This window comes from Andrographis paniculata, unplaced genomic scaffold, assembly GCF_009805555.1.
Source record: "Andrographis paniculata isolate CXL003 unplaced genomic scaffold, ASM980555v1 Contig79END, whole genome shotgun sequence".
NCBI classification, from domain to species: domain Eukaryota; kingdom Viridiplantae; phylum Streptophyta; class Magnoliopsida; order Lamiales; family Acanthaceae; genus Andrographis; species Andrographis paniculata.
The window spans coordinates 4,050,535-4,070,121 of NW_026137616.1; the positions used below are offsets into that span (position 1 = coordinate 4,050,535).

The 19,587-nt window shown below is 33.9% G+C and overlaps 2 protein-coding genes and 1 long non-coding RNA gene across 6 annotated transcripts; 1 reads left to right on the plus strand and 2 right to left on the minus strand.

Annotated features, from left to right (window-relative positions):
* Nucleotides 1-10,490: 10,490 nt before the first annotated feature.
* LOC127240633 (uncharacterized) lies at nucleotides 10,491-12,145 on the minus strand. Its single transcript, XR_007836347.1, has 3 exons — nucleotides 12,053-12,145; nucleotides 11,843-11,956; nucleotides 10,491-10,655 (listed from the first exon to the last, which is right to left on the minus strand). It is a non-coding gene; the product is annotated as an uncharacterized LOC127240633 (long non-coding RNA).
* Nucleotides 12,146-13,619: 1,474 nt separating this feature from the next.
* Nucleotides 13,620-16,591, minus strand: LOC127240044 (uncharacterized protein At4g28440-like). Of its 2 annotated transcripts, XM_051258466.1 has the most exons (4): nucleotides 16,439-16,560; nucleotides 15,500-15,599; nucleotides 14,706-14,939; nucleotides 13,620-14,368 (listed from the first exon to the last, which is right to left on the minus strand). In XM_051258466.1, exons 3-4 carry the CDS (start codon nucleotides 14,926-14,928, stop codon nucleotides 14,178-14,180), a joined length of 414 nt encoding a protein of 137 aa, XP_051114423.1. In that variant the 5' UTR covers nucleotides 14,929-14,939; nucleotides 15,500-15,599; nucleotides 16,439-16,560; the 3' UTR covers nucleotides 13,620-14,177. The 2 variants fall into 2 exon arrangements, with proteins under 2 accessions (XP_051114423.1, XP_051114422.1); XM_051258465.1 differs by lacking the exon at nucleotides 15,500-15,599 and having other exon boundaries at nucleotides 16,439-16,591.
* Nucleotides 16,592-16,898: 307 nt separating this feature from the next.
* LOC127240040 (protein KINESIN LIGHT CHAIN-RELATED 2-like) lies at nucleotides 16,899-19,545 on the plus strand. 3 transcript variants are annotated; one of them, XM_051258456.1, is made up of 3 exons: nucleotides 16,899-17,141; nucleotides 17,343-19,209; nucleotides 19,281-19,545. In XM_051258456.1, the coding sequence occupies exons 1-3, from the start codon at nucleotides 17,084-17,086 to the stop codon at nucleotides 19,426-19,428; spliced, it is 2,073 nt and encodes a 690-aa protein (XP_051114413.1). In that variant the 5' UTR covers nucleotides 16,899-17,083; the 3' UTR covers nucleotides 19,429-19,545. The 3 variants fall into 3 exon arrangements, with proteins under 3 accessions (XP_051114413.1, XP_051114414.1, XP_051114412.1); XM_051258457.1 differs by having other exon boundaries at nucleotides 16,902-17,141; nucleotides 17,419-19,209; XM_051258455.1 differs by having other exon boundaries at nucleotides 16,902-19,209.
* Nucleotides 19,546-19,587: the final 42 nt, after the last annotated feature.

Sequence of the window (19,587 nt, forward strand, 5' to 3'; positions counted from 1 at the left end):
AGTTTAGCCTTAAAATTTTAATATCTTACACATAAGACCACTTAAAACTCTTTTATTTATATTTTTTCTCAATAGATAAATATTTTTATCTACTTTTAAAATTCTTTATTTTTTTATAAGACTAGTGTGAGTTAATTATAAATGTTAGGGATATGGTCCAAATAAATATTTGCAAATCCTTAACAATAACAAAAATAAACATGAAAATTTTGAACAACACAAGAATATACGTTAGTCCAATTTAGATGACCTACATCTATGGATGGATATAGAGAAAACTTTCGCTATCAAAAGATAATACAAAATGGGCTCGAATAAGCAAAACAAGTAAGCCACAAATATAAAAAAAAAAAAAAAAAAAAAAAAAGAAAAAAAAAAGTGCTACTTGCAATTTTGGTGTATTTTAAAACTCAACCCAATGTCATATATTTATAGGAAGAGACTTATGGCTAAGTGGCTCCACAAGCAATATGAAACAATATTTTGTTTCAATTCTAAAACATTTCAATGTGAGACTACGCCACATAAAAAATCTTTACCTTGGCGTGTCCAACATTAACAAAATAGTGAGTTTGTTCTACCTTCTTCACAAAGACCCCATCGAGTTAAATTACAAGCACTGATCTCCGATCCAACCTAACACTACTTGAACTTGAGGACTAGAAAGAGATTTTGTGAATATGTCAATAGTATTCTCTTTTATATCAATTTTCTTAATGCAAACCTTATCTTCAATAATGACATTTCGGATGAAGTGATACTTCACATTGATGTGTTTCGTCCTTTCATGATGTCTTTGATCTTTAGTCAAGTGTATTGCACTTTGACTGTCACAATGAATAATAGTAGTACTCTGGTGTAGACTAAGCTTGTCCAAAAGACCTTTCAACCATAGGCTTCTTTAAATGTCTCTATCATTCCCATATATTTTGTTTTTGTAGTAGACAATGTCACAACTGGTTGTAAGGATGCTTTCCAACTAACTGCACAATTTCCAATGCGAAATACATAGTCTGGGAGAGATCTTCTTTTATCGAGATCGCGAGCATAATTATAATCTACATATCCAATCAGAGAGTTATTATTTCTTCAAAACTCCGAACGGGCATTTAAAGTACCTTGTAAGTATTTCATAATCCACTTCACAGCCTGCCAATGTGCTTTTCCCGGACAAGACATATACCTGCTAGCAACACTGACTACCTGTAAAATATCTGAACTAGAGCATACCATTGCGTAAATAAGATTGTCGACTGCTTTTGAATAAGGAACCCGTGTTATTTCTTCTTTAAATGATTGTGGTGATTGAGCAACTTATAATCGAAAGTGATTAGCAAAAGGGACGTTCACTAGTTTGACATCATTTATGTTGAAACGCTCCAAACCTTCTTAATGTAGTTTTTTTGAGTTAAGACCAATCTTCTCTGTCCACAATCACATTAGATATTCATGCCAAGAATTTTCTTTGCTGCTCTCAAATCCTTCATTCCAAATTCACTACTAAGCTACAACTTTAGAAAGTGAATTTCAGACATATTCTTAGCAACAATAAACATATCATCAACATACAACAATAAATAAATACGAGTATCGGAAGCTAGCTTCCAAAAATAAACATAGCTATCATAAGTATTCATCAGATATCCATTACTCAACATAAAAGAAACAAACCTCTTATATCACTATTTCGGAGATTGCTTTAGTCCATATAAAAATTTATTCAACAAATAAACATGGTCTTTTTTCCTTTAATTTCAAATCTCTAAGGTTGTTTTATGTAAATATCTTCTTCAAGTTCCCCATGCAAAAAAGATGTTTATACATCCATCTGTTTTAACTTCAATCCTCTATGGCAACCAAAGAAAACAAAATAGGAATAGAGCTATGTTTGACAACATGTGAGAATATATCATTAAAATCAACACCTTGTACCCGACTATAGCTATTTGCAACCAACTATGTTTTATATCTTACTTCATCACCCATTGAAATACCTTTTTTTTTTTTCTTAAAGAGCTATTTGTTTCCAATAATTCTCTTATTTGATGGTGGTTTCACAAGAACCCAAGTATTATTCTTGTGGAGATGTTCAATTTCTTCATTAATCGTTGTTATCCACCAAATAGAATCATCACAATGAATTGCGTCTGAATATGTGGATGGCTCACTGTCTCCACCTATTTCTTTTACACTAGACAATGTATATGCAACAAAGTCTGCATACCATTGTAGAGGTCAAGTGTCTCTCCGTTGTCTTCTAGTTGCTATGAAATATAGTTCTTCTTATATACTTTCAATATCAACTGATGTCTATTGAATTAGGAATGAAGAAATTTACCGAACATATTGAAATACTGACTTATCGAACCATAACGTACTAAAATATAGTAGGGTGTCAGTACGGTATCGGTATGAATTTTTGAAAAGTTTGATATTTCGGTATAATACAGTAGCGATATTATTTTTATTAAATGATTTAATTATTAATATACATAATAAAAAATATTTTTAAAAAAACTAAGAAATCCTAATACTATACATTCAAACCCGTCGTTGCCTTCCCCTTCCCCTCCCCAATAATTTTTTTCCCTTTCTTTCTCCCTTCCTTTATTCTTCTTTCTTCCCTTTATGTTCTTCTTCTTCTTATTCTCCTCTCTCATTTCTTATACTTCTAGGTTGCGCTGCCATCTTCTTCCGGAGACAAAATCTGCCCCGCCTGTTGGAACATTGTTAAGTTTCTTTTTTTTTTTTTTTTCCTTTGATTTTTTCTCTACTTGTTATCTCTTTTCACATTCTTTTTATAATTTCGACAGTTTTTATGTTGGTGGTCATCGCCACTACCATTTATTGTTCTTTGACTGAGTGGGGTTGAGGATATTTTTTTATTCTTTTAAAATAAATTTCAGTACAACACGTATACATCGGTGTCGTACCGAAAATTTTAAAAAATATTGAATTTTCTATATAAATAGTATATACCGATAACATACCGAAGATTTCGGTATACCGAATGTTTCGATACAATAAAAGGTATGCCATCCTTATGCTGAATAGAAGATTTTGGCTGAGGAATGCTTTGAACAACCAATTTTGAACTCCACCTGCTTTTGTATATTCTTTCCTAAACTCAAAGACTCCTTGTTAGACAGCATGTCTATTTCATCAAAGGTAACATCCCTACTGATTACAAATTTTAAAAATTTGGGATCAGGACATCATACTCTATATTCTTTCACTCCAGAAGCATAACCAAGGAAAAATACATTTCTTAGCCCTAGGTTCTAATACTCCTCCATTTAACATGTATATATGCTTAACACTATAAAAATCCTTAAACTAGAATAATCTGAAATGGTACCTGACAAAACTTCTTCAGAAGTTTTGAAGTTGAGAGTGGAATTTGGAGAGCGATTGCAATGTAGGCAACTATATTAATTGTTTTAGCCCAATAATCCTTAGTTAACCCTGCATTGGAGATCATACATCTTGCCTTTTCCAAAAGAGTTTTATTCATACGTTAAGCCGCTCCATTTTGTTGAGCTGTCATCCTGACTGTACAATGCTGAATGATTCCTTCTTTATTGCAAAATACAATGAACTTCCCTCCGTAAAATTTCAAGCCATTATCGGTTCTCAACTTCTTGATTTGTTTTCCTGTTTGTTTTTCAATCAAAATTTTCCAATGTTTGAAATTTAGGAAAAAATCATTCGTATTTAAAAAATTATACCCAAATCTTTCTTGAGTATTTATCAATGAAAAGTCAATATATACCTGGCAACATCTTTAGATAAAACACAAAAGGGACACCAAAGATCATAGTGGATATAGTCAAGTTTATCTTTCGTCTTGTGAGTTGATGGTGATTGAAAACTCTTTCTTTTCTACTTTTCGAATACAAAATGCTAATAAAAATCCAATGATCCAGTACTTTGTCCGTGAAGAAGTTCTCTCCTACTTAAGATTCCCAAATCTTTTTTACTCAATGCCCCAAATGCATATACCATAACTTGGTGATGTCATATTCAACCAAAGAAGATGATGACACAACTGCATGTCCAGTGACAGTTGTCCCTTGCAAAGTATACAAGTTGTCAGATCGGATACCTTTCATAATAATGAGAACACCTTTGAAAATCTTTAGAACATCGTTTTAACTCGTGTACCTGCAACCAAGTACCTCTAGTGTGCCCAAAGGGATGAGATTCTTTTCAAATTGGAAACATGTCTAATATTAATGAGTGCCCTCACAATGCCACAATGTGTTTTGATATGAACAGTACCCTTACTCGTAACATTTCAAACAACATTGTTGCCCGCTAAGACAGTTCATCTGTTGCTTGAATCATAAGTAGCAAAAAAATTCTTATCAGGAAATATGTGATAAGAGAATCATATATCCAAAATCTATTTATATATAGATAGCACCCTATCATAAGTGACAAGAAAAACACTAGCCTCAATATCATCAGCAGCAACACTAGCTTTAGCGGTTTATCTTTTCAACCAATGTTCTCTTTTGCTTATTTTTCGATTTAAAACAATAAGCTTTAATGTGCCATATCTTATGACAATAGTTACACTTTATATTTTGTTGTCTAGATTCCAAAATAGATTTACTATTGTCATAGCTTCTCTTATCCGATCTCCTTCTAACAACTAGGCTTTCAGTATTAATCCTAATATTTTCTCCAGTAATAACTCCGTCTTTCTGCTCCTTAGATTTTAAGGTAGACTTAATTTCTTCATAAAAGATAGATTAATTCCCATAAATTATAGTATCACGAAAATTCTTAAAAGATTGGGATAATGAGCACAAAAGTAGCAACACCTTATCATTATCATCTATCTTAGCCTCAATATTTCCAAATCTATAATAATCAAATCGTAATTATCAAGATGAAAGAGTAATGATGTACCTTATGTTATTCAAAGCATATAAAGGTTTTGCTTCAGGTAGAGATGATTCCCAATAGACTTCTTCATGTATAAAGCCTTAAGCTTATCCCGCACTGCCTTAACCGAGGTCTCCATAGCAACCTCCCGCAAAACATCATCAAAGAGATTTAAGATTATGCTCGAATGGGTCTTCTTATCTCATTCCAAAAATTTGGACTTCTTCATATTCTTGAGTATTTTTTCAACACCCTGAATAGTCAAATCAACTTCATCTTTGACCAAAATTGGCTCCATCTTGAGCTTCTACATCCCAAAGTTGATAATTCTTTCAAACTTCTTCAATATAGTCCTTGTGATTGTCATTTTATAGTAACAAAAGATTTCCACAAATATAACAAGAGCTCTTATACCAATTTATTAGGGATATGACTTAAAAAAACTATTTTCAGAACCCTAACAATGATAAAAATAAGAATGAAAAATATAACACAAGAATATACATGGTTTGGTCAAGATGACCTACATCCACGGACAAAAATGAAAAAAAAATTCATTATCAAAAGAGAAAACAAAATGGGCTCGAATAGTAATTCTAAAGCGCGAAACTCACAATCTCCCAAAAGCATTAAAAGCAAAACAAGTATGCCACAACTATATATGGAAATGCTACTTGTTAATTTTGATATGTTTTAAAACCCAATCCAATGCCACCTATTTATAGGGAGAGACTTATGACTAATTGACTCCATAAGCAATATAATACCCCGATTTCAAAGTATATAAAATAATATTATTATATCAAGTAAATATTTTGATAATATTAATGGGATCAAGAAATTTATAATTTGAAAAAAAATTATTTATATTTTATATATCAGTTATGATTGAAGAGACTTTTACAAAAATAAATATCGATAAAATAAAAAATAATAATAATAAAATAGATAATGATAGATGGTGATGACGATAATAATAATAATAATAATAATATAATTATATATATAAATGTAAAATAATACTACAACAAACAAACCCGTGTCTTCGAGCAAAAAGGAAGAAACACAGGGAGAAAATGAGGAGAAGGAAGAAAGAAGAAAAAAAAAGAAATAGAAATAAAAGATTTAGCCGTTTGATTTCAATTTCGAGTTTAATACGGTGTTCTTTTCTGTAAGTAGGGCTTACTTATAATTTTTAATGTGAATTTGGATATTGAGGTACTAAATTATAAATCCTTATATAATTCATAGTTGTCTATTTAGCTATTTAATAGATGAATTTCTTTAGCTAATAGTCTATTCATAGCCCTAACATTATATTCTGAAAATTTCGTTTCAATCCAAGATAAATTGAAAATGACAGTGTATTACACTTGTCTGTTTGTTCAAATTTTTAAGGATTTTTATTTAATAATCGGGTGATATAAATGTTATGAAGTATAAGAGTTTTATAACTAGAATATCGTATTCTACTGAAATTAGTTCTTGAATACGCATGTAGCTCATATGAATAAGCATGTAGCTTATTAGATTTGATTAAATAGTAGGATAGGTGTACATTGAGGGAGATGTAAGTGAAATTGTAAAAGCTAAATAGTGTCGATAAAGATGTAAGTAATATGAAATTGAATCTAATTTGAAAAAATTAGGTATGTAGTGACGGATCCAACGGGATTTTTTTAAGTGAGTACACAATTTGATAAAGTATTATTACAATATAAAATATATAAATTACAATTGTCTTTTACGTATTTTCATACATTAAAAACATTTAATTACATTATTATTTATAGTAAAAATTGAAAAAACAAAATACAATAGAATGGAGGAGATTACTATTTGAATGGAGAGTTGAAAATTAATAGTATACATATTATACAATTAACTATTCTTTTTTAAAAAATCTAAATAAATCATTGAAGTAATTATATAAATTAATAAGTTTGCTCAATTCTTTAAAGGTGGATCTGCTACTAGGTATGCATATTGTATGCGATTCTTATTATAATGTTAATGTGCTATTATATAGATAATGTTGTCAGTGCATGTAAATATCTATATATGTGTCTACATATGCATATGTCAGACTTCACATTTTATGATATTTGAGATGCGTATTTGATCGTAATGGTGAATTTCTGAAAATGAGGATAGGTGAGCTGTCTCACAAGCCCTTTTGGATAAATTCACTTATTTCACATGTTGCACACATATTGTACAGTTTATCAGATATACTTTATGGTTCTATTGTTTAGTTTCCGTGTACAGTAGTGCTAGACGAGGGCATCATCTGAGGTTAGGATATTCGATCCCGATGTACTGTAAAACCTTGGCGATAGTGGATGATAGTAGTCGGACAACTAGATGACTTAATCGTATGGTCATTCAGGGATTAGACTCATTGTAGTTGAGACATATTTGGTATAATCATTTGTGTTATGTGTTGTTCCACTCATTAGATTTACACCTGGTGAAGTCTACCGGTAGTTTAGGATCATATGCCAAATTCCAAACGTGATCTTGTTAAGGCGCGCGAGGAGGAGTAGATTTTTCAGGTTTCTCTTAAGTGATTCTAGATTGTACGGATTCTAACACATTACATGGGGTAAGGCTAGATAGGAGAGTTCTGTCTTCGCTATCGCGAACTATGGGGCATTTTGTGGTTAATGGCGACAACATCGGCTATCTATGTATTGATTGTGGGGGTTGTATGGTGGGTATATGGAAGTGATTGGATGACCGTTATATTTTATGGTTTTATCAAGTTATTCCTTGAGCCGATGATTTTTCGGTTATTTATTGATGATGGTTTTGTAAACTTAGTTTTATGGGGATGAGGTTATTCCGGTTGCTCACTTAGACAGATACAATGAGCTTATTACTATGAGGCCGAGGTTATTTTGGATGCTCACTTCGACAAATATATATATGTATATGCATGGTTAATTTAGCTCGATAACATTGTTGCATTATTTCACTATTATCATAGCATGACATTTATATTGTGAATGACAAAAATTAGACTTCATGTTAAAGTGTAACATGACATATTTTATGTTAGTTCTTAAAATAGATCTATTCTAGATTTATTATTTAAAAAAATATTTGGTTCAAATATACATGACACTTCCGGTACATGAGACATCTTGGGATATGCTATTATTTGGTTCTTAACATGTTCCATACTGTTAGTCATCTAGTGTGATAATCATCATGGTTAGCTATTACTTAGTTGTATATCTTATCCATCTCGTTGCGTAGCATGCCATAAAGCTTCTTATTTTGGGCCGACATACGATGAAGGCATATAAGACATGGTAAAGTCCCTACAAAGTTTGACATGCTCTGACATTTTCCCATGTATTGGGAATTAGGGACAATTCCACCTTCAAATGTCAACTCAATCGCAATTGTTTGTTGCTGCCTACAATTGATGGAATTAACCTTCAACGCCGGCCCATGACATGTACTTTTAAGACCAATTAAAATACATTGCACTACCGTTGCATGAGAAGTTCCAAACATATAATGGCAATAGTCTAGGTGGAGGAAATGTTTATCGGGAAGGTATGCAAATTCGGGATTCATTTACGTTGACATGGAGAATAATTTATATGTTTTAAGAACAAGTTTACAGTAATGATTGTTATCTCAATACATAATTTACTAAATATTACCCTCGCCTAGTCTTGTTTGCACTTTTTGTTTGTTGTAACAATTCCGGTAGAAACAACTCATTCTAGTATTATAGTTGTAACAGAGTTTTGAAAATGTTGTATGCCTTCTTAAAGCGTTTTATTTAGATAAGAGAGGTTTGGAAGTTTTAAAATTTTAAAAATAGTAAAAGTTAGTATTTGATGTAATATTTTATGAAAGAAACAATATATTTGATATGATATTTTTTAAAAGAAGATCGTGCTGAAATTCCAAAAGTTGTATAATTGTTGTGTCTTGTATTTTGCTCGTATCTTTTCGTTTAACCTAGGATGGATATCATTCCACACGGACTCAATGAATTTTGTTCCTCCGTATTTCTAAGCATGAGATTAAGTCCACAGTAGGTGCAATAAATATTCCTTTTGCGTAAAACTCCAATTTGTGGGTCCTCTGGTCGGAGTATTGTTGCTAAGGCTATCATGATTCCTGTGACATACATGATTCAATCTTTGTAGTACAAGAAGAACTATGGTATTTGCAAGATGTAGTTACAGCTTCTAAAAGTAATAACTCTCCGTTAACACTAGCAATTTTTTTTTTTTCCAATCCACAAGTGGGTCGTAGCTAGTGGTTGAATTCTCTTTGTCTAGGACCACACGCTCTAACTTATTAACCTACGTGACGGGAAAGAAGAACCCATTTACCAAAAATAAAAAATGAATTTAAATTAATACAAAAGTAAATCTAACAACATAAGAAACAATGGCGACAATGAAGCAATTTGGATTCCGAGGACCACGAGGCAAGACTCATTTCGGTAATTCCTAACCCTTTTGCAAGACAAAGGTGCATATGTCGCATATTTGTAGTCTTTATTTATTATTATTATTTTTTTACCCACACACTTATACAACACACGCACCCACCTACGATCGAATTCGGAACCTTGCCCTCAAACGAGACACGTTCCACTGTCTGCGTCAATCCAGAGGAGTATGCTTTTGAAGCACCATTATAATGAAGATGAATTCAATATAGGTAGGTTCATCGATCGTAAACAAGTGGCAGGATATGGGTTGGGCTTTGCCGGCATCACATCCAGTTAATTCTTTGATCACCACAAGCCTTTGGGATCGTCGATGTGATGTTCATCCAGAGATAATAACAACAATATAATTACTTTCATGGTATTAGGGAAAAAAATGGGCAGATTGTTGCTTGTTTTCACAAACATAAGATTATATCTAACTTATAATTTTATATTTACGAGAGTTATAATATATTTGTTTATTTTTGTAAAACTTGCAGTAACTTATTTCCGATCATGTCTTTTATTTTTTCAAGGTCAAAGAATATTCTCACTATATTCTATTTTATATATTATTTTTTAAATTATAAATAACACTAAATATTTTATTAATTTTTATATATTTTGGTTTATAATAATATTTTTTTATTATATTGATAATTAAACTTATAATTTTATTATTATTTCATCATAAAATATAATATCTCTGGTATAAATTCATACGTTTTTATTTTAAATTGTCTCATAATAATTGACATATTCTTTTTTTAAAAATTTATTTATCTTATACATATTTAGTAAATATAAATCAATTTAATTAAATTTCTAACATTTAACTTATTTCTATTTTTTTTTCAATAAACAAATATTTTTATACACATTTAAAATCTTTATTTTTTTTTATAAAATTAGTTTATATTAATCATAAATAGATACTGTAACACCCCCAGTTGGCTCATATTGGAAATGCTACCGCCACAATGCATCATGAGGTCGTCATCTCCTACTTCGGGCCCCACAATACAGTGTTAAGGCTAAAATTAACCATGAAAGCGCATTATTATATAACAAAATCTTACTTCGGGCCCCACAATACAGTGTTAAGGCTAAAATTAACCATGAAAGCGCATTATTATATAACAAAATCTTATTTATAAATATTTACAAACCACACCCCTTAACAAGAGGTTTTTCCGGTTTATAAAATTTACATATAATACAATAGACGTAAGTTCACTCACTCAGCTCGTCTTTCTATATCCCGATACATCCCCTGTCTCGGATGTGCCATGCATACCTGAAACAAATATTTTCTTAAAAGCAGTCTAGAATTAAATCCATTTTAAGAACTAACATGAAATATGTCATATCATACCTTTTTAAAATAAAGTCTAATTCCCGTCAATCCTAAAATACGTGTCATGCCATGCCAATAGTGAAATGATGCAACAAAGATATCAAACTCGACAACAATGCACATGCACATATATATAAATCCGTCGAAGTGAGCAGCCGGAATAACCTCGGCTCCATAATAATAGGCTCACTGCATCTGTCTAAGTGAGCAGCCGAAATACCCTCGGCCCCGCAATAACAAGTTCACTAGACCATCATCAATAAATAGCCGGAAAATCCTCGGCTCAAGGAAGGACCTGATAAACCCATAATAATATAACGGTCATTCGGTTACTCCCATATACCCACCATACGACTCCCACAATCAATATATGAATAGCCGAATGTTGTCGCCATTAACCACAAGACGCCCCATAGTCCGTGATAGCAAATATAGGACCCCCCACTGACTAGTCATATCCCGTGTAATGTAGTAGAATCCATGCAACCTGGAATCACCCAAGGGAATCCCGGAAACTCTACTCCTCCTCGCGCGCCCTAACGGGATCACGTTTGGAGTTTGGCATATGATCATAAACTACCGGTAGACCTCACTAGTGATCAGTCCAATTAGTGGAACAACACCGAACACGAATGATTAGACCAAATACGTCTCAACTACAATGGATCTAATCCCTGAATGACCGTGCAACTAAGTCACCCAGTTGTCCGACTACTATCGTCCACTATCGCCAAAGTGTTATGGTACATCCAGGTCGAATATCCTAACCCCAGATGATGCCCTCGCCTAGCACTACCGCACACAACGACTAGACGATAGATCCATAAAACATATTCGATAAACTGTGCAATATGTGTGCAACATGCCAAATAAGTGAATTTACCGAAAAGGGCTGGTGAGACAGCTCACCTATCCTCCTTTTCATAAATTCACCAACACGATCAAATACGTATATCAAATATCATAAACCGTGAAGTCTCCTACATGCATACGCACACACATACATATAAATATATACATGCACTGACAAAATGATTTACATAATATCACATTAACATATTAATCAGAATCGCATGCAACATGCATACCTAATTTCTTAAAATTAGATTTAATTCCTTACTGTTTACCTCTTATCAACACTCCTTAGCTTTTGCAATCTCATCCGAATCTCCTCCAACGTACACCTGATTACTCAAATCAGCTGAGCTATATGCTTATTCATAGGAGCTACCTGTTCCTACCTGTTTATTCAAAAGCTAATTTCTATAATTAGCTCATTGAGTTTCAAACTTTTATATTTAGTAGAATATGATATTCTAGTTATAAAACTCTTATACCTTCTACGTATAACAAGAAATACAATACCGAAATCGGAATCAAAATCGAACGGCTAAATTTTCTTTTTTTCTTCATTTCTTTTTTTTTTTTCTTCTTCTTTCCATGCGTTTCTTCTGCTTCCTTCCTTCGCATGTAAGATTGATTTGTATATATAATTATATTATTATTATTATATATTATATATTATATTATTATTAGTAAAAGTTATTATTAATATTATTATCATCGTCCATCCATATCATCATTATCATCACTTATTATTATATTATTATATATATTATATTTTATATTCATCTTTATCGATATTTATTCATTTAACAGTTTTTTTAATCATAATCAATATATAAAATAGGAATAAAATTTATTTCAAAATATTAATTTTTTAATCCTAAAATATTATAAAAATATTTATTTGCTATAATAATATTATTTTATACATCCTTAAATGAGATATTTGAACAAGTAAATAAATTTAATAGTATTTTTGGGTTTTTGCTTAATTCTAAAAAGCTTAAATCTTTGAATGATGATGAACTTAGAAAATGAAGTGCTGTTTTTTCAAATAGTTTATCTCATAATGATTTACGTGATATTAATTTAGAAGATTTTATTAGTAAATTAAAAGTTTTACAAGTTACTTTACCGAATAACGTAAATTCGTCTATTGAAATTCTTAAATATATTAGAACTACTGATTGTTATCCAAATATTTTAATTGTTTATCAAATTTTATTAACAGTTCCTTCCTATAATAGTAGCATCTGCTTAAAAAAAAATTTCTAAATTAAAGTTACTAAAAAATTTATTTGAAGTCATCTATGTCAGCAAGAAAGATTGAATGGCTTAACTACATTGTCTATGAAAAAAAAATGCTAAAAACAATTGATGTTGATAATATTATTAATTATTTTACATAAAAAAATACTACGAAGAATAATTTTATTTAAATCTTTTTGAATTGTATTGTTTAATATTTAATTTGTTTTGCAAACTGAAATATTATTATTTTTAATTTTGTAATAATTATTATTTTTTTATTTTTTAAAAAAATTATTTGGCAAGAATCTCATTTTTAAGTTTTATCCAAACCTTCCACGTGTCAGAAACGAGCATGCTCATTCTTTCTTCGTGACATCATTCTATTTTATAAATAACTCAAATATTGCTCCTTGCCCCTGTTTTCTTGTACTATGCTTCTAATTTGCCAGGCATCACTATAATATTTTGTGTTTAGTACAAAAATGTTTTCAACATATTTATGTACTCCCTCCGTCATCCAGTGTCATATTTATCGTTTGCATCATTATATTTAATATTAAAAATATCCTTCTATTTATATAATTTTTTTTACAAATATTCTTCTATTAGTACGATAAGACACACTAATGAAAATATTTTTACAACTTTTTTCTTAATTTATAATTACGTTTTGATATAATAATTAGTATTGAAATATCAACACATAGAAAGTAAATGAAAGTCTTAGAACACCGGACCGGATGGGGTAGCATTATGTAATAAAGAGACGTAAATCAAGAAAACATGTTATCCCCTAGTCTACATAAATAAATAAAGAACCAGATCTTTTATTATATGTTAATTGAGTGACAATAACACACAGTAAAGATGTACAAATGCAACTTATACAAACAAGCCACTTAGCATTTTATTCAAATATCAATAGCTACAAATTGAAGGCAATTGTTTTCCAGGCATACAATACAAACATAATTTCTTCTTCAAACATGCAGAGCACAAGTAGAATATATCCATTAACACACTGAACAAGCTTGAAATGAAGCACACTCTGCTGGATGTTCAAACTCCCTATAATATACCCAAGACAGCTGGAGAGAGGACTTACTTGATTCACATATCGAATTTGATCCCGTCTGTTTTTACTGGCAGTAACATCCTTAGTTTTTAGTCACCCGTCGCAACGTCATGTGACAGTAATTAGAGCTCCATTGATGTAAGATGGCTTCAGATGCTTCTCCCTAGAAACCTGAACTTTGCTGTCAATCACAAACACACAGGTAATCTCATAAACAAAGCCCACTTTCTGCATTTATTTTCATAACTATTTTTGCAGCCGTGAATGAATAGGATGAGATACTGGCAGCTTCACTCCTCCACAACATTAACTAATTCATACTCAACGAGTGAGAGATTATTGTCTTCTTTGACGGTGAACTTGGCGGGCTCAGTTAGTTCTACCCGTCCCCATTTATCTACAGCAAGCCTCATGGAGCCTTTGAACATGTCGATCTTGGCGTTTCTAAGAATGACGGTAGCATCAGGTTTCATGATGTCAACTGCAAATTAGATTTCACACCAAACACATCCAATTTCAGTATCATCATAATGAAGAAGGGTGATGGGGTGGGGTGCATATAACTTCCAAATAAAAACATTCAGGTATAAATGGTTTTCCACGTTCTCTTTCGAGTCTTTTCCCTTCACCTAAACTTATGATTGATTTATTTCAAATGAAAAACTTGCCAATAAGGCATGTGATTCAATACTTTTATGACGTATGATTATCAACCAAGATACCATGCCAGAAAACTGCAAAAATTTCAATTCAATGAGCATATATGCTAACCAAGCATGACGTAGAGGCACATTAAGTCTCATGTAGTTAAGTAGTACCTTGCTGATTCCTTGCAGTAAACAAAATTGTCCCAGTTTCATCTCCCACCAGACACTCAGCAATTCGCATTTGACGAACCTGAAGTCCATCTGGCCTGCCCTTTTCCAAAACCATGTTGGAACTCACAACCTTGACAACGAGATTGTGTCCATTTGTGCCAGGGTGCAGCTGTTCTACTTTGGTAAAAATTGGTTTCCTCATACCCGATTTTTTTTCAGCCATTTAAATATACCCTACAAAGTAACATACAATTAAACCTAGCATTGGGGATATTAAGTCACCATTTCAACTAATAATGTGTGCTCTTTACTCGTAGCACAAATAGAATCAGAATAATAATAGAAATATCTGCAAATGAAGTAACATTCCAAGAGTTATACATCTTTTTGGGGAGGGGAAAAATGTTTTTTCAAAGCTAATCTATATGTTAAGAGATATTTTAATCTTAATTTCACGTAAAAAGTTAGTTTTATAACCACTTTTAGTTGAAATTAGTTTTCCCAAAGTGGTTAAAAGGATTTTGTCAGCATCCTAACAGGAATTTGGCTAGGCCTGTTCTAGTCCGTTTGTCAACTGTCCCAAAGATTTTTCATGCTTATTCTAGAAATAAAGACAAACTTAAGGGTAGAGATGGAACCGGGGAGGGAGAGGAGCCAATTTTATGAAATACCCTTGTAAAACAGGAAGAGAAATATGCATGGGGAGGAGCCAATTTTATGAAATACCCTTGTAAAACAGGAAGAGAAATATGCATGGGAATATTCCTTCCCTAACTAAGCTGTATTTACTGTACTTATGTAATATTTGAACTTTTATCCCTTAAGATGCTTTGATTGCTTTCATCTGCTGTTGTTCATTTCTTTGCTCTGAATCTCCATCACATCCACCTATTGCTGTTTAATAGATCCCAAAGAGCACTTAATCTTCAGTCTCATAATTTTTACTCAAAATCAAGAACTTGGATTGAATCACCCAAACAAGAAAATTAGAAGCTATTTGCGAAAAGATTAAAGGGCTAAATCGAGGGAGCTTTCCATTAATATGGTCATCTTCGCATTTCTTTAATTTTCTGGATACTAGGCACTGAAACTTGTGAAAGTCAATTAATGAAAAAGTAAAATTACACTTATCATCATCTCACTTCTTCCCTTGCCCCTTTTTTCTCTAAATTCTCCCTACCCTTATATATCATCTATGCCTTTACCTTTCCTTCTCTAATCTCTGTTATCTCCTAAACACAAATTTATGTATAATTATATATAGAAAAAATAATACATTTTACATTGTTTATGAAATCCCGCACATACTATGAATTCTACTGGATCACGCCTCACATATTCACAAATGGACGCTGGTGTTAGCAATAATGAGCCACCAGTATCAGAAACCAAGGAAAAAAAAAAAAGTCGAATGGAAAAACAAAGTATTACTCACAATCACATATTAAAAAAAAAACAAAACAAAAAAACTAGAGTTCATAATTATTCAGCAAATCATCATCCAGTGTACACATTAATCAAATGTAAAATAGATCAGTAAAAGCGATTACCTAAAACGAGAAATACCCTCTAAAAATCGAAGAGACAGCATACAGGCATTGTCAAATTCAAAATAACGAAATATTAAAACCCTAATCACAGATCGTAATCAGAAATGATTCAAAAATTTCACTGAGTACCAATACGCATTAACTGAGTATCCAAAAAATTAAAATTGTAATCCATAGCCGAACCTTCCTCAGATCAACGACAGAAATTGAAAATTCTACGGCGAAACACCGATCTGGATCAATTCTACGGCGAAACACCGATCTGGATCAATTCAACAGCTTTTCTCGAGTGAGCATGCTCCACATTCGAAGCCGAGGTTTACATTTTATAATGCAGTTCTTCAAACATCTCCACCGTTGATTTACCGCATCCTAAAAATATCTAATCTCAGCCGTCTATCCAACAATACTAAAAGCGTGGGAGTCCACAACCCCGCACGCTAAAGTCGCTTCTTCGAAAGCACTAACTCAAAACGAAACAACTCAAACTAGCAGAAGGAAAAAGACAAAAATGCCCCTGCACGAATCCATGAGGACCATGGCAACAATCCAAGCTGTTGCAGACGGTGAAGGCAATGAGGAAGACGATGACCACTAACAGGTCCCCTTCACGCCGTCACTATTCCTACCTCATCTCCACCCCACAAATCCACATGCCCTTAAATACAGACAGTTATCCACACTTTTCCATCCAATTCCCCAATCATCAAAGCCATATTTTCTTCCCATTAATGGCACTTCGTCTCAATCTTTGATTACCCCTTTCTGCCCTTCACTTCAATTTTTATAAACACGACATTATATGCTTAGATATATGTAGATATAGATATGAACATAAATAACTTAATTCAATGGAAAAATCAAATCTTGGAAGATTATAATCAAGGTATTGCCATGCCTTTGGTTTTACATTCAGTACTCATTTGTTTGATGTTTTGGGGATTCTGGAAAACTAAAAAGGAGTGATTTTTATTCAATTATTGATCTCTGGATGCATTGAGTTTGACTGTATGTTATTTCTGTATGCTTATCCGCTGTGAAGTGACCGATAATATCGATGGATTTTGTTTCTTTATTACTCTGTCAGACTGTCAGCTGTTTGTTAGAAGCTTTTGTATAGAGACAAAGAGCATTAACTCACTGCAATGTTTGTACATGGATAGACACAAAACAATGAAAGCAAATCCGCCTGATACTCGTGTTGATTCAACTCCTGTTTTCTCAATGCCTGATTGCTCTGTCAATGGAGTTTTTGCCAAGGGGTCGCCAAGAAGTCCTTTGATCAGCACAGGGAATGCATCCTTTAGTGTCGTAAGCCCCGAGAGTGACCTTTTCGATCTCATCTTAGATGGAGCCATCAATGATACTTCGATCGAGCAGATGTGTTTGTATCGAAACGTATACGAGATGGAGAGTTCCGATCAGTCCCCTTCCCGGTGTAGCAGCTTCATATCATATGGTCATGAATCGTTCATCGACTCCGAGCTAAGGTTTCTTGCTCAAGGGAGGGCTGTAACAGAAGAGGAAACAAGTAAACTTGTTGAAGTAAGTGATCCTGGCTTAGAAAGCAAATGTGTTCAAAAAGCAGTCCAAGATACGTCTTCCAGGAAGAAGGAGAAGAGAATGAAGTGTAGGAATGGAGACAACGATTACTTAGGACCGTATTTGCTCAAACAGGCGAGGGACACGATGGTGTCGGGGAACAACACTCGCAAGGCTCTTGAATTGGCCATTCGGGCGATGAAATCGTTCGAATCTTGTGTTGGCGCGGAGTCGAGATTACGTTTGGTTATGTGTCTCCATGTTGTGGCCGCGTTGCACTGCAGGCTTGGGGAGTACGATGAAGCCATACTATTTCTCGAGAGATCGATTGAGATTCCGGCAATGGAATTAGGCTCAAACGACGCTCTCGCCAAGTTCGCAGGGTGCATGCAGTTGGGAGATACGTACGCCAGCCTCGGCCTGATCGGGAAGTCCATAGAGCATTACACTAATGGTTTGGCAATCCAACGGCAAGTGCTCGGGGAAAAGGATGTGCGGTTTGGCGACACGTGTAGGTATTTGGCCGAAGCGTATCTTCAAGCTTTTCAGTTCGACGAGGCCGAGAGGCTTTGTGCCGTGGCCCTCGAGATCCATAAGACCGGGTCAAAGGAAGTGGAAGACCGGCAGCTTATGGGATTGATCCTCGACACGAAAGGGGATTACGAAGGCGCGCTCGAGCATTATCTTCTTGTGAGGAATGGCACGGCAGGCGATGGGAGCAATGCTAGCAAGGTGTCCATGGATTGCAGCATCGGGGATGCGTACGCTTCGTTGAAACGATACGATGAGGCCGCTGTCGAGTACCGGAAAGCGCTCAAGACAGTTAGGTCGAGCAGAGGAGACGACGGCCGGTTGTCAGTTGCATTTGTTTTTGTCCGGCTTGCTGATTTGTGTTGCAGGATGGGAAACTTTGTCGAATCGAAGATGCATTGTGCCAATGCTCTTAGAGTTTACGTCAAGCGGATGTCGAAGATGAGACCCGACGATGTGGCGGATGGTTTGGTAGAGGTGTCCGGGGTGTACGTGTCGATGGGGGAGATCGACGAGGCGATACGGGTGCTGAAAAGAGCGGTCAATGTGTACGGAAATGCGCCGGGGCGTACGTGCATTGTTGGCGGGATCGAAGCACAGACGGGCGTGCTGTATTACATCGCGAAAAATTACGTCGACTCTTACAAGTATCTAAAGAAGGCTACTACAAAGTTTAAGTTGATTGGGGAAACAAAGACAGTCCTTTATGGCATTGTGTTGAACCAGATGGGGATGGCTTGTTTGAGGCTGGACATGATCGAGGAAGCTAAGGATTCGTTAGAGGAAGCGAGGAGTGTATTGGAAAGGGAATGCGGATCATACCATGCAGATAAGTTGGGAGTTTATGGCAATCTTTCGGGGACGTATGATGCAATGGGAAGGTAAGGACTCGACATTGTCGTTTAGTTACGAAGTGAATGAGAATTGTACTGATTGATTTGTTCGAATGTAGGATTGATGATGCAATAGAATTGCTGGAGCATGCTGTGGAGACGAGGGAGAAGAGGCTTGGGAAGGGTAATCAAAGCATGGAAGAGGAGAAGAACAGATTGGCTGTGCTGTTGAAGGAATCGCGTGGAATTGGGAAAACCAGAAGATGAATCCTTCTTGCAAAGACAAATCTTTTCTGAAACCCTGTGGAAATGTTCTTCTTCTTCTTCTTCTTCTTCTTCATTGGATGTAACGGAAATTTTTGTTACAGTATGTGGTTTTAGACCGTTGTTTGTTTGGATTTTGAATATCTGTTCTGTGTTTGGAAT

Excerpts from the sequence above, each read along its gene's own strand:
- LOC127240044 (XM_051258465.1), bottom strand. The coding sequence starts at position 14,928 with ATGGCTGAAAAAAAATCGGGTATGAGGAAACCAATTTTTACCAAAGTA. Across the intron at positions 14,369-14,705 it reads TACTGCAAGGAATCAGCAAG|TTGACATCATGAAACCTGAT; the intron begins GTACTACTTAAC and ends TCTAATTTGCAG.
- LOC127240040 (XM_051258455.1), top strand. The coding sequence starts at position 17,279 with ATGCTTATCCGCTGTGAAGTGACCGATAATATCGATGGATTTTGTTTC. Across the intron at positions 19,210-19,280 it reads ACGTATGATGCAATGGGAAG|GATTGATGATGCAATAGAAT; the intron begins GTAAGGACTCGA and ends GTTCGAATGTAG.